The 15,486-nt window shown below is 39.8% G+C and overlaps 1 protein-coding gene across 6 annotated transcripts in view; it reads right to left on the bottom strand.

Moving 5' to 3' along the window:
* Positions 1 to 15,486, bottom strand: part of LOC148122650 (contactin-4) — a 181,878-nt gene that overhangs the window by 75,384 nt on the left and 91,008 nt on the right. For all 6 annotated transcript variants that reach the window (XM_087904458.1, XM_087904456.1, XM_087904457.1 and 3 more), the window contains exon 4: positions 6,474 to 6,601. In XM_087904458.1, the coding sequence (XP_087760584.1) occupies positions 6,474 to 6,601 (128 nt within the window). The remainder of the gene's footprint in view (positions 1 to 6,473; positions 6,602 to 15,486) is intronic.

The raw sequence follows: 15,486 nt of genomic DNA on the forward strand, positions 1-15,486 counted from the left end.
TTTTGGTATTATTGTGAACTGAGTCTGTGCAATGAATTAGAACAGAAAGAACTCAGCACTGAGGTGAAATTATGTTAAACTTTTGTGTTGACCTATCTCAAAAGTTAGTATCTCAATATATTAGTAAAGGAACAGCCTGGGGTAGGAACAAGGCAGAAGTTCAGCTGGATGAGCCTGTTCACAGTGGGAGGTGTGTGTTAAAGAACCCCAGTGAGTGTCCTGCACATTTTAGGGTCTTCCTAGCCAACTATTTCTTCTTGTCACTATATGAAGTTCTACAAATCCTATAGAATTAAACTGAATATATTGTTTGGTGACTGGTCAAAGTTTTTATCCTGTGACAGTTAATTACCTATTGCCTCTCCGTATTTTCAACATATATCCAAATTATGAGGTTCACTCTCCTGACTCTGGAGTGAGACTAATGTCCTGGAAAGGAAATGTCTCTACCAATGGCAGTTGTTCATCTAATGGGAATTTCCAGCATTTAAGGTTAGCATGAGATGCAAGCAGAACAGTATATGGCTTGGTTATAGGATGTCTCACTCCAAGCTTTGAAGGGTTGGTCAAGGAAAAATTATCCAAAGAAAGCATTCACAGACATCCAAAAAGTTGATTAATACATATTTAAGGTCTTGTAGGCCAAGAAGCAAAGTTTGTGTTTTAGCAACTCTACGTTCTTGCTACTGTTTAAAAGTAGAGCTACGTAAATAAATGGCCTACTTGACGTCAGACTAAACTTTATTTATGGAAATTGAAATATAATTTTCATAACACTTCTACACTCAAAAATATTTTCTTTATTTCTCCAACTACTTAAATATATGACTACTATTTTTAGTTTTGGGGTATACTAAAACACCACTAATCATGGTATGCAAATTTATATATTCTCTAACTGATGTGAGCATAAAGATCAGATGGAGTGGTCATTTAATGTGAAGGTTCTTTTGTTCTTTTTCTTTTTTTTCAGGTCTTATTCCTACAGTATAGATGTAGAAGGTTAGGAACAAGGCCCAGGAGACCCATGTTCTCAAGAAGCACTCTACCCAATTTTTGCTGCTAGGGGACATAGACAATGTCCTTCATTTGTAGGAGGATACCTGTCAAAGCATAGACTGAAACCAGTAACCACAGCTAAACAAGGTCACTTTGGAGATAGTTGGGTAAGATAAGCATGCTAATCACATCACATCCATGGTTTAAGAGCCTGCATTTCTTGCTGAGCCCTAGAGGTGATCAATAAAAGATACAGCTGTTATTACCATGGTTATCTTGTCCATCCACAGCCAAGACAAACACTCATAGGTGCTCTGCCTTGTGCCTGTGACAAAAATACTTGTCATATAAAACCTGTATAGCTAAGATGCCTGCCATGCAATCAATGAGATCTCCTTGGTAAACTGGGGATGGGGTGGTAGAAGGAAGGGAATGGGGGATGAGAACATGAAGGAATAGGATGGTTGAGTTGCAGGAGAGATGGAGTGGGAGAGCAATGAATGAGATGTCTTGATATAGGAAGCCAGTATAGGGTTAGGGAGAAACTTGGTGCTAGGGAAATCCACAAGGATGACCCCAGCTAAAACTCCTAGCAATAGTGGAGAGGGTGACTGAACTGGTCTGCTCCTGTCATCATATTAGTAACTACCCTAACTGTCATCATAGACCCTTCATCCAGTAACTGATGGAGGCAGATGCAGAGATCCACAACCAAGCATCAGGCCGAGATCCAGGAGTCCAGTTGAAGAGATGCAGGAGGGATCATATGGGCAAGGGGTGAGGGGTCAAGATAATGATGGGAAAACCCACAGAGACAGATGACCCGAGCTCGTGGGAACTCAGGAATTTAGATTGACAGCTGGGAAACCTGCATGGGACCATGGGACCAAATTAGGTTTTTTACATGTGGGCAACAGTTGTGTAGCTTTGTCTGTTTGAGGGCCCTCTGGAAGTGGGAAAAGGATCTGTTCCTACTGTGCATGAGCTGGCTTTCGGGAGCCCATTCCCTATGGTGGGATGACTTGCTCAACCTTGATGCAGAGGGGAGGGACTTGATTCTGACTCAATTTAATGTGCCAGGTTTTGTTGACTCCCCATGGGAGGCTTTACCCTTAAGGAGGAGTGGATGGAGGGGGATTGAAAGGGAGATGGGAGGATGTAGGAGAAGGAAAAGGAGGGGAACTGTGGTTGGGTTGGTATATGAAATGAATACAAAGCTTAAAAAAGGTCTTCAGAGCTGGTTCATGAGAGCTAGGGCTGTTACAAAGAAAAAAAAATATACCTGTCATGCAAAACAGCACACAGTTATGTCTGGCATGAAGTTAAAAATGAATTAGTGAGTCCAGTCCTGCTTGTAAAGGTAGCTGACCCTTCTTGTAGATCTTAATAACATTGACATAAATGCATATCTTTGTTTAAAGGTAAGTAGGATATTCTCTGGGGAGTCTGATTTGAGAAGTGTTTTTGCTTAGGGTTAAATAACCAACAAATTTCAAATATACCACAACTAGCATCAAAAATAAAATCAGTAAAACTTGCAAATTCAGATGGTAGGAGAATAATAAAAAGTCTCCTGGGTGCCTGTCAGAATCCCACAGTCTGGAAGCCTGCTTGTGCATAATCAGAATCATTATCCCTTAGATGGATACTTGCCAGGGACTTATTTTAAGCCTCCTATCTCATGTAGAGGATGTGTCCCCTTCTCCTCCCCTACTTACTGACCTCATGTCTGAAAATATCTACATTCAGCCTCTCTCCAAATAACTGGGCCAGACTTAGTAAGTAAGAGAATTGAATTTTCAAAGACTAGTTAATGACACAATTATTGTAAAAAGGCTGGGGGAAAATGTGTTCTGGTGTCTGACCTTCCCAGAGTTCTAATCCCAGACATATGAAGAGATCAAAGTGAACAGAAGCACACTTTAAGGTTAGAGAGCAACTTCTCTGATAAATCAGTCTCTTTGTAGATCTGGAAAGTGAATTAAAATGCAGAAGGATGTCATATTCCAGGCTAAGTGGTTACAGTTTGTACTAAAGGTGTGGGCTTGAGTATTTGCTGTGGGATTGAGTACTTGGCACAGTTTAGAATGATTTTTTCCTCTGCTTTTATTGTACTTTATTGAACTGATTTCTCAGTTTATATGAACTTCCTTGGTAGAGACTTGGCAGCCCAGAGTCCACACTACGCATGGGAACTTCCCCTTAACACCAATGGAAATCAGACTCAACCACTGAGAACATGAAAGCTTCCTAATCACCTTGGATCTTACTTAAAGTAACAAAATTTTTATTGTCTGGGACCTTACTAACCAAAGGAAGTTCATAACCCCATCCCATATCCCAACAACACAAGAATCAGAGGGAGTTGGTGGAGAAGTCGATTATACGTAAGTGCCAGTGACCAAACCCAGAGAGACCACTGAAGCACCTGAACTCCGACTGGGCATGGGGCTTCTTGGCTGAGACACCCTGGCCTTACTGTTCACACATGAGCATGTCTGCCTCCTTTGCCTTATAGTTCCCATGTTCCTCCTCTCCCAGGCCTTCCTATTTTTCTTGTGGTTCTGAAAATTTTATTTTATTTTTTTTGTTGTTGTTGTGTTTCCTGAGACAGTAACTCTTGTAGTTCAGGCTAGCCTCAAACTCTTTATATAGCCGAGGCTAGCCTTGAAACACTGATCATCTAGCCTCAGCCTCCCAAGTGCTGGTATTATAAGCATGTAGAAATTTGGAGCTGTTTTTTTGTCCGTGCTTGTGCACATGTTGTTGTATGCACGGGTATACTTATGTGTGGGATGTACATGTCTGTGGAGGTATATTACATGTATATTGTATATGATATGCATGTGAAGGTCACACACAGACATCCAGTGCTGTTCTCTGGGGGCTGTCCACCCTGTTTCCTTGAGACAGTGTCATACCAAGTAGGATGAACAGTTGGGAAGCCCTAGGGTCACCCCTGCTTGGGAATTACAAGTGTATGTCACCAGGTCTTGCTCTTAAAATTTGTACTCTGGGGACTGAACGTAGGTCCTTATGTTATCCTAACCCTATCATATGTCTTAAATCCACTAAACTTCACTCAAAAATTGACTCTGAAGGTATAGTTCCCATCTTCAGTCATACACATACCATATTCACCACATCGGGAGAGCCTCTTATAATAATGAATATTTAATTCTCTTAAGTATGCTGACTTAATTAAATGCATTTTTTTAAATTCATTGCTATTGACAGAAAATGACTGTTTTCCCAATACACACTGTAACACATAAATGATTACTGCAACTAAAAATATTGAATTCTAAACTCCCTGGAACTCATGGAAGTACATGTACTCATGTACTATATAGTTGAGGAATTACTGTTCCCATCTTTTTAGATGGCAATAAATAAATGATTTAATTTGCAAAGATAAGTAAAAGCTATCATCTCAGCAATATTTATATTTATATAAAATATGAGGTGGCCATGATAGGCTTTATAATGGCATATCTGGAAGTTTTACTCTGTGGCTTCATACAGGACGGCAGCAGAGAACTGCAGAGATGGTTGGGAATAGTTTCTCCATCTTTCTGGTGGTACCTCAGCCTGTGAACACTGATGAGAAAATACCCTGCTCCCCAGTGTAGCAGGGAAATATGATTTCTATGTGTATCTATAGCCTCCTTCTCACTTTCCCTTTGTAATAGTTCTACTGGATTAGAGACTTCAATAAGTCTTCAGTGATTTAGAATGTGTGCCTAGCCATTTTATTATAATATGAATTACATCAATATCAACAACAAGAACAACCACCACTCTTTCCAGGCACTCGTGCTTATTACTTAATGTGGATCACCGGAGCCGTAGAAACCATGCCAAGAGGCCATCATGGCTATTTCCTGCAAATAGGCTACTAATCACATCCAAGGTCATAGAGATTGTAAGTGGAAGAAATGAGACGTAGGCAGCACATCTCTTTGATTTTAATCTTGGCCTTTAATCATAATTTAACACAGTGTTCTGAAATTCACTTCCATCTACATAAGTGGGATGTCATTCTAATAAGCCTGAGCTTGACTACTAACCGCCTCTGAGAGCCTGGGCTGTCTATTTTGGTCCTAGTCAATCACTACATTTTGTCCAGCATCTGACATAACCATACATTAACAAAGGCTTCTAGCTGGAGCTCCGTGCTCTAAATATTAGCTACGCTCTTTTACCTTTAATCTCTAAAACAGAGCGAATCCACAGTCGCATGCCTATTCTACTGGCCTAGAGAAGAATTAATAAACCAAGATAGTTGGAGTCCATCTAAGCACAGACCTGCCTCTATCTCTCTTTGACTTCAAATTCTCCATCTGGACAGATAAGTATATTCGTGATTAAAAAAAAAAAATCTTTTCAAGATGACAGAAAATCGTCAACTTCCAATGACCCTGACATAGATAATTAGGTGATTTTTTTTTAGCTTCATGCTTAAGTTATAATTGAGGTAAATATTCTTGTTGAATGTTTTTGTTTGCCTTAGGCTGTCTTACTTCAGAAATGAAGCTACAAATAGGTCAGTAAGAAAGAGTCTGAAGTGACTCATCAGAATGCATTGCACATCAGCAGGGCGAAAATGGCCTCAAATTTTTCTTGCAGATCCAGGGAGAACTTGAAGTCAGATTTCTGGGCTTAAGTCCATCCATTTGTGGTGACCTCCACCAAGTCATCACGCTGAGTGTTATTTTTATTCAAAGCACTACCATGTTTCCTGCAACTGAAAAAAAAATCCTAAGACTGACTGTGTAAGACACAAGGTGATAGAAATTCAAATGAAATGTAAATTAAGATCTCATCCTTTATAATTCTCAACACTTCCAACAATGCCATCAACCTGGTGTTGGGACAGTTTCACATCCTATGCTGTGCTAAGAGCATAAAGGACATTCAGTTGTGAAATACAAAGCACCCAGACTAAAAGATGAGGGACATTTTATTTCCTTCAAACTGACAGGGATGGCTTAAGCAATGCACAGAGGTGATCAAAACCCTTTATTACCTGGAGAAGCCATATCCATATCTCTGAATACCCAGGGCAGCTCTTTGTAAAACTGCCTGTGTCATTGTTTAAACAATGTTTGCTAAAAATAGTACTTGAATCATGGGTTTTTAATTTGTTAGCACAGGGTTCCTAGACATGAATTTCAAACCTATAGAGACTTGAAAGAAATTTAATTAAAGGACTGCAGATAACATTTGTTACAATACTATAATAGACACAATGGCTGTAATTCTCAAATTGTATTGGATGATGCTGAAATAAGATAGCCTTTCAGTCATATTCATTACCAACGGTTCCCAAAGAATTGTTAATCATATCATGTTTGCTGTGATGAATTAATCTAGCTACAGTGATATCTATACATATTAATATGAACACTGCCACGTCTATAGATTCTATTATTAGAAGTGAAGACATATGAGTTCTTTGAGTTAGTCATTACCTTTCACGACCACATTCCCAGTACTGCTGGCAGTTCCGAAATGGTTCGTGGCTATACAGGTATAACTTCCAGCATCCGATTTAGTCACATTGATGATTCTGAGGTTTCCATCTTCAGAAATGGTAATTCTGAAAGCAAAGTAAATAAGCAAGATGTGAAGTTTATCTCATGAGAAATGATTTCTATCGTTCCGTTGCCTGTCATGGAACAAATGATTTCCCTATTTGTCTTGCTAAAAAGTCTCAAACTTTGCTTAGAATAGCAATTATGAATATTAGATTGGTTGTAGCTATTTCTTATTCTGAAATAACTCTTGACAATACAATGCAAAGGGAGTCTTAAAGACCACCATCAGTTTAAAACTACTAATGAAAAATTAGAAATGGACATTAAGGAGATAGCTTAATTGATGAAATGCTTGCCATGGAACTGTGAGGACCTGAGTTCCATTCCCAGAACCCATGTGGAAAGAGCTGGGGCAGGTGTCATAGCTTTGTAATTCTAGCAGTACTTTTGGCAGAGGTTGGTCAACCAGTGTAGCTTGCTTAATGAATTCCCAGGGAAAAAGAGACCACATCTTAAAAACTAAATCGACCAGTGTGTGAGGACTAATTAAGGTTTACCCCTGGCCTCCCTTACACCCTCCATGAGCGCTCTCTGTCTCTCGCTCTCTCTCTTTCTTACACTTGTGCGCGCGCGCGCGCACACACACACACACACACACACTGTTCTCTTGTGTTCCTTTTCAGTTTCAATAACCTTTAGTCACATGGTCCTTACAAGTTCCCAGAGTATATCAGATCTGTTCCAACCCCAGGGCCTTTGAACTTGGTATTCTGTCATACTTGGGCATTACCTCCCTTTATTGGTTACTCGCTTGTTGTTCTGTATCTTCTGGGAGCAGGGACAGTGTTCATCTTATGATTCAACTTGCATCCGGCATACTGCATAAAGTAGGCTAACTGCCCCATAAATTGTTGCTAAGTGGTAGAATGAATAGGTATATAAACGAATTCTATTCTAAGAATTGACATATGTTATGGGAATTTCAAGTTGCTAAGCCACTCGGTGCTTGTAAATATCCCAGCTGAGGATCGAGAATGGGAAGAATTTCACTTAACAAAACTTTTGATTGGGATTTTTTATTTTTAATAAACATAACTGAAGATTTAAATTTATTGTGTTGCAGACACGGTGTTTACTATTTTTCAGATAATGAAGCTATAGCTTTTCTCGGGACCTGTTCCAGATTCTACGTGTGTTAGCCAGAATGTGGAAAGTTTAACAAAGGACGATGGAATCACAAAGATGAGTGTTCACACATCACACACGCCAGTTTTGCTTGCTCAGCTGTGTAACCTTTGGTCTCTTTGTCTATGAGATGGAACTTATTAAGCAAACTTGATTGGCTCATGGAAAGAACAGATTCTGTTTCTTACATGCTCCCTGGTATTTATCAGCTAGTAGTATCCTTCATCTTTTTGTTTGTTGATTATTAATCAATTGATTTGTTTTTGTTTTGTTTTGCTTTGTTATTTTGTTTTTTGAGAAAGGGTCTCACTGTGTAGACTGGGCTGGCCTTGTATTTATGTATTTCTGATCCCAGTTCTGGGCTTACAGGTGAGTGAGTACTAAACACCTGGCTTCTTTTATCTTTAAACATGAACTTTTATTTAGTCCCTTCTGTTTATGGTAGGTTGGACTAGACCACATCCTCCTTAGTACTTTCATTCTGTATTGTAGTTACTAGCCTATAAATAAATGGAGTCATCTCAAATCAATGGAGAGGCAGCTAGAGTGTTGTGGCTGGGTGGTCTGTACCAGTGGATGGTGTCTGTGGCTGAGTTGCTTTCTGCTGGAGGCCTGAGCCAGGGACAGTGGTTTCTGGACTGAGATCCCCCGTGGAGGCTAAAAAGCCATGTTGGTGGTAGTAGCTCCTGGCAGCTGGACTGAAAGGGCTGCCTTGGTAATTGTATGTTTTATGTTTTACAAGCCACAAAACCTATGGAGACTCAATTAAAGCAAAGTTCTCCACATAACCAAAACCTGCCGTCAGCAATGGTTGTGGTCCTAATGAGTTTGAGTCAGAATCACACAAGAGGAAGCAGCCTTAAATCTAGGCACGGAACCTATCTGCAAAACAAAGAGGAAAGGAGCTGCTCATTGGAGACTTCTGTTTCTAAATCACCCAGGCAAAGAAGGATGTACGAACTAAAACCAACAAAGCTTAAGCTTCAATAGAGATCGCGCTATAAAGATATAAAAGATATCAACACAAACTCTATGTAAGGTTTAATCTGTCAACATCAGCTATGGAAAGGGGGAGGCACTTTTTCCTGTGAATTTTTACTCGGTCAGTGGTCAATGTGTGTGTGAGAGAGATGTTTTCTTTAGAGGTACAGGCACTGATGAGGTACCCGAGCTCCTTTAAATAAGCCATTACTCCTATTCCTGTGAACAACCTTAATAAAAATCATTGAGCCATATACAGAGGACATGAAGGTAGAAAGGATAATCTGGAAGAGGAAGGGCATTAGCTGGAACAGGGTGGCGGGAAAGAGTAATAGGAAGTGATGCAATCAGAATGCATCACATACACGTGAGAAAATGTAAGCAAAACGACCATCGTTATGTACAAAAAAATGTGGTAAATAATGATAAAATCCCTATTAGTTTTATACATAGGTACTACTTCCTGTAATAAAATTCCTCAAAGCTTTTTAAAAGTATTCTTGCTCCAGCTACATCAAAGTTTCAGTTGAAACTCGGAGATGCCGACTGGAGGTCTTCAGCTTACTCACTCTTAGAGGCGTGCATGGTTCCTCACGGAGCTGCATGTGATTCCTTATTTACCAGACAGCAGATGTACTGATAAAAGCAGAATGGTGATCCACATCTTAATTACCTCAATAATAACAAAAATAATCTTCAAAGACTTAATCATATTCCTATTTATGAGACAATTTGCTGGAAATTGAGAAATGTTGGCACAATACCTCAAGTAAATAGGGTGGCATTCATATTTTGGATGTGAATTCATCTAACATGAGGTAGACAGCCTGGGGCATAGTAAACAGTGAGAGGGATACTTTCAGTACTCAAAGGTCTATTAATAGATTGTTTCAATTAAAACAGTAGCAGTGCAATTCCAAAATCCTAAAGCTATGGCCAAAATTAAGCTGTACTATGCAGATCTATGGATCAGGAAGGAGGTAGAGGACTTCCCAGAAATTTACTTAGGCTCCAGACTGACCTTGATACATGGCAAGTCTATAAAATTGACCACATTATTTTTATGCTCAAAGAGAGGGAAGCTCAACTTTTTCAGAAGTGATATTTTGGACTATATGGTTCTTGGCCTTTGGGAAGGACACCAAGCAGAATACTAGGGTTCTTTCAGGCCCACTCTCCCCCCATGTTCTGATCATCAAAGAGGCTTAAGGGAGCATGTCCTGGGGAGAGGATAAATTCTATCTCTAGTTGAGAACCGGTTTAAGTCAATTTACCCCTCCCAATGTTATTTACAAAGAAGTAAAAAGCCAAAGAAAACCAAAAGAAACTGGGATATTAGAATTCACGGGAGGGGATGCCAGTGAGAGAGATCGTTTGTAGGTGGGACAATCTCAGCAGCCTTCACTGAGTCATGTCATCTTCCTATGGCTTTATCTTTCCTTGGAGCAATTCACATTAGTGGGGCAATCTGATGTTCTCAGCATGGTTTTCTTACAATATAGTTCAATGACTAAGAAGACAAATGCTTAACCTAAACTCCAATCTCACTCCTGTTCTTGAGCTGTGTCATTTTGAGTAAAGCTGTTTCTCTGTACTTAAGTTTTCTTACTTGAGCAAACAGACTACTAAAAGCTATGTCTTAGAGGTTGCTGGTAAGTTTAGCGATAGTGAGAAAAATGTGTGGCATATCAAATGAACCTAATAGGTGAATCAACCAATTGTTCTCATTAGTGGAGTGCTACAGCCCTCCTGGTCCCACAGTGTAGGAGGTCCTTCTTTTTTATGTGTTGCTTTCATTGATTGAATAAAGAAAACTGCCTTGGTCTTTTAATAGAGCAGCTCTTAGGTGGGCAGAGTAGACAGAACAGAATGCTGGGAAGAAGGGAAGTGTGGCAGATGCCATGGTTCTCCTCTCTGGTTAGACTCATGCCAGTAAGCCACAGTCCACATTAATGGAGATGGGTTAAACAAATACATAAGAATTAGCCAATAAGAGGTTAGAACTAATGGGCCAGGTGGTAATTATATTAATACAATTTCTTTGTGGTTATTTCAGGGGTTAAGCTAGCCGGATGGTGGGACACAGACTGCCGTTCCTCCTCATACTACAGAGTGGAACTCCAACGTGGTCCACTAACTCCACGCAAAACCTGACAGGGTTTAAAAAAAAATTCTACACACACCTACACACACAGAGTTTAACACAGTTTTTTGCTGCTTGCTTGGGCATGCTGCAGAGAGATTTCCTAACTCAGCAGCCATACCAAAAAAAAATAAGCTGTGCAGTTTTAAAAATGCAGCTTCCTGGGCCCTGCCACTGGTAAAAACTCTGGCTATGGTGAATTTGTGGGCCTGGGTGTTTGTATGTCTGCTCAGGATCTGGATGAAAGTATCTGAGACCATGCCCGTGGCTCAGCTCTTCCTGCCTGGGCAGACAGTGGAATCAGACTTGGGCAGGCGGGAGAGCATGGAGGTTTCCTGCCACCATACAGAGAGATGTTTCCAGGCTGTGCAGTGCTCTGCATGGCAGATTTGGCTGTAACTCAGAAGGAAAGAGTTTAAGTGCCTCATGTTCACTCTCAGAGTTAAAGTGCTGAATGTGGCTCCTACCTGGCAGCTCCACAGCTAACAGAAATCGTACATTCATCATTTTGACATTGGAGAGAGGTGGAGCCAACATTCAGAGTAGCCCCGCCACACTAGGCTAGCGGTGCAACGTGCATGGCTCAGAGGCACAAGCGGCTCCGCCATGTTGGACTAGGCAGGGCAAGCAGGCAGTACTTGTATTTAACATGGGATTGTTGCACTTTAGATTCTTAAGAGCTTAGCATTTTAAAAGCTCTTCAAGACAGTAGAGAATTAAAGAAAATACAATAGGACAGAGTCAGACATAAAAGACCTCTAAATGGGTCAAAGTGTTAGATAGACATACATAGGCTTGGGAGAGAGAAGAAAAAGAGTATTAAAAAGTCAAAAAGTAAAGTCTTTAAAGAGACAGAGTACAGATAGTTATAGATTAAAAGAAATAAAAATAAGCAACATAAAAATGAAAAATCCACAGAGAGCCTGGATTATGTATATTATTGTATTTTCTTTGAATATTTTGACTGTAAAGGAGCTAAGTACAGAGGCACATCTCATTGTGTGGGCTGCTAAGATAAACCAGAACATATATTAGAAAGGTATCTTGACTTCAAAATTTGGGTCTAAGGATATGATACTTTGGAAAAGAGGTTCTTCTTTTGTTTTCACAGAAGATGAGACCCTGTGGATTGCTTCTAGACCAATATGGTATGATAGACCATGCCCTCCTGAAAGGCATGTCTTACTGTAAACACCTTCAAAAATTTCTTTGTCCAACTGCTGATTGAAAGAAACTTAGCAGACAGGTTATACCATGAAAGACCTGAATAACAGCACCCCCAGAATGCAGAAAGCAGTTTGAAGAGAAATAACTGTGCCCATATTCCCAAATATTGTTTATAAATGTTCTTTTACATTTAAAGGGGGATAGGACATAGATATGAATAATTTACATTGGTATAAATTTTGCTTTGTTGATATAAATTTAAGGTCAATTTTTTATTTGTATATGTATTTCTCATCTTGATTAAGGTATTATGATTGTGTAGTTCATTTAAAAATGAATGTATAATTAGGAAATATAGGTTGGACAATTATTGATAATAGTCAAGCTTGTAGTCATATTAGTTAGATTTTTCTAGATATATAGAGACATATTTCAGTTAGATAGGCATTCTTCAAATCTTTCAAATACTATAGAATATGGCATTTGCATTTAATGTTTTAATAACTTAGGGCTTTTCATGATGATGAAACACGTCTGCTACTGGCAGCACCAATCTACTTCAAGAGGAAGATGGGCATCGAAGAGGCTCCTTATGGAATTGGTTAGCCATTTGGGCAAGAAACTGCTCTTGTCTGGACTGTTGCATAAACTGGACATGCAGAACCCACAGAGATAGGACTGCTGAACTTGCCTAAAGGAACGATAATTCTTTGGGATTCCTGATTCATGAAAGAGTCTGTGAGACATTTCTGTAGGATAAAAAAGAAAGTGACTGAACGGTCTTTGAAATTTCCTGCTTCATGCAAGTGTCTGTTAGATACTATGGGCCTGTAGGCTGAAGATGGATGCCCCAGTGGTACAAAAGAACTTTGAGTGACTGTCCAGGCAGCAAGATGTCTCTGTCATTTCTAGAGTTTTGCAAGTTGCTTACTTCTTGTTTACTTAGGTAATATTATATCCTTCTGAAATCTTTGATGGAGTTGAAGAATAGATAGGTAGTTATAGTTATAGTTTTCCTTTGTTAAATATTGAAACTGTAATTCTTGCTTGATAACTGTTTTGTTATATACTTTTATTATGTTAAAGTTAAAGACTTTCTTTTTTGTTTAAACAGAAAAGGGGGAAATGGTGTAGGAGGTCCTTTTTTCTATGTGTTTCTTTCATTGGTTGAATAAAGAAAACTGCCTTGGCCTTTTGATAGGGCAGTGTAGCTAGCCGTGCGGGAGCCGGGTGAGGCGAAAAGCAGGCTGCCCGCAGCACCTCACTACATATGGCACCCTAGGGCAGCCCTTAGGTGGGCAGAGTAGACAGAACAGAATGCTGGGAAGAAGGGAAGTGTGGCAGATGCCATGGCTCTCCTCTCTGAGACAGACGCTGGTTAGACTCATGCTGGTAAGCCACAGTTAAGTGGTGATACATATTAATAGAGATGGGTTAAATGAATATGTAAGAGTTAGCCAATAAGAGGTTAGAACTAATGGGCCAGGCAGTAATTAAATTAATATAATTTCTTTGTGGTTATTTCGGAGGTTAAGCTAGCCGGGCGGTAGGATGCAGCCCGCCGTTCCTCCTCATACTACATTCCCATTGTTCCAAGTATCTAAAAAGGACTGCTCACATGAAGACAACTGGTGAGTAGTTTTGCCATTTAACAGTGCATACGGGTGACACTAAGTTGTCACAGAATAATGATGAAATATGAGTGCTGTTCTTGGATATTTAATAATTACCCCCAGATGGCAAACCTTTGTCATGTGGCAATTCCTTCCTAATTGAAATATTCTATCCTGGAAGGAGGCTAATGAGCTGCAGAAATAAGCAGCCTCACAAGTAGGAAAGGAAGATCTGAAACTTACAGGTTTCACAAGGCTCCACTCCATGATGAAAGAAACAAGAAACAGCTGACTGGGGACAAAACTCTGAACTGTTCCCCTTCTTGGAGAAGATACTCTTGGATCTATAGACTCCCCTGCAAGACATACATAGAGCTCCTGGATTGCAGTTGAGTTGCCACCCATCCAGGGTGGAGTTTTCAGTGACACTGTGCCTTTGAGTCCCTGCACCTGCTTGTCACCCATCCCCAACACTGCCTTAATAAATTCCAATGAGCTCATTGCTTTGCCATGTTGACCTTTGCAGTATCATTTCTTTAGACTATTTTTGGTGCTCCCTCTGGAATAATATGTTTGCTCAAATCTCTCCAGGAAAAATTAGCAAAACAGCCTTCACAAACATAGCTAAATTTTCAATAAGTGCAATATTACTGTAAACAGGACAAAATATCTGAAAATACCATCACCATGTTACAGACCATCCATTCCTATGAGTGGAATGGCTATTACTTTCCCAATAAGGAAATTGTTTTTCCTAACTCTAGCTGTAAGAAGATCAAGGACCAGACCTGGCTGACCAGGGGACCCTGTTCTCTTCTCTTCAGTGGTTGGTTGGTTTAAGGATACACATGCCGTCAAAACCAGAAAACCAGAATCTATCTGAGAAGACAACCTTTTTCTGCTGAATTACTAAACCGGGGAGATATAAAACTAGAACTTTGTCTGCCATGGGAAGAGAAAAAGAAAAACAATTCTTAAGGAAGTCAGGTAAAGAGACTGAGAGAGGCAAAGATGGAGAGACCAGCACCTTATGTATGCCAGTACTGTGCTTATTCTGTCCATATCTAATGCTTAGGAACACTTGATATATGAATCAACAATTTAAGATATCAAAAATGGAGTTTTCAGACCATAAAAATGAAAGAATGAAATCTCTTAAAGAAATTCCTGAACTTGTCTAGGTGATCATGAATATGAGATTAGCAGGCAGGGAGTGGGTTTCTGCCAGAGTCTGTGGTGGCTGCCTCTCCAGAAGAAAGCATGAGTAAACTGATGATGCTTACTTCAGTGAAATGGTAACAGAGCATTGCGTGTGGAGAAGATTGACCTGCGAGTTCCTCATATATGGCTGTATCATATGTTGCTAGCTACTTATTTATACATGTAAATGCTCTAAGTTCACAAATTGACCAGTTGATTTAAATTTGCTTTCTGGAATTTGTGTGTATGTGTGTGTGTGTGATGTACTTGCCCATGTGTGTACATGTGTGTCGAAGTCGGAGGCCAATATCAGGTGACTTCTTCAATTTCTTTCTATATAATATTTTGACAGAGTATCTCTCAGTGAAACTACAGCTCTTAAAACTGGATACCCTGGCTGAGCGCTAACTGGGTGATGAGCTCCAGGGGGGCCGTTCTATTTCCTCCTTCCTTTCTGCAGCTCAGTCCCTCAGCAGAAGTTGCATACATGCTACCTGACTTTTGCAAGGGGGTACAGGATCTGAATTCAGACCCCATACTTTCATGGTAGGCATTTTACTGACTGAACCACAGTTTTAATCTCTGTTTTTTTGGAACTTTTTATGAGTCAAGAAATAACCCTTATTTTAGGTGGTACTATTTGGACAATTTCAAAGAA

This window comes from Myodes glareolus, chromosome 3 (assembly GCF_982192425.1).
Source record: "Myodes glareolus chromosome 3, mMyoGla1.1, whole genome shotgun sequence".
Lineage (NCBI taxonomy): Eukaryota > Metazoa > Chordata > Mammalia > Rodentia > Cricetidae > Myodes > Myodes glareolus.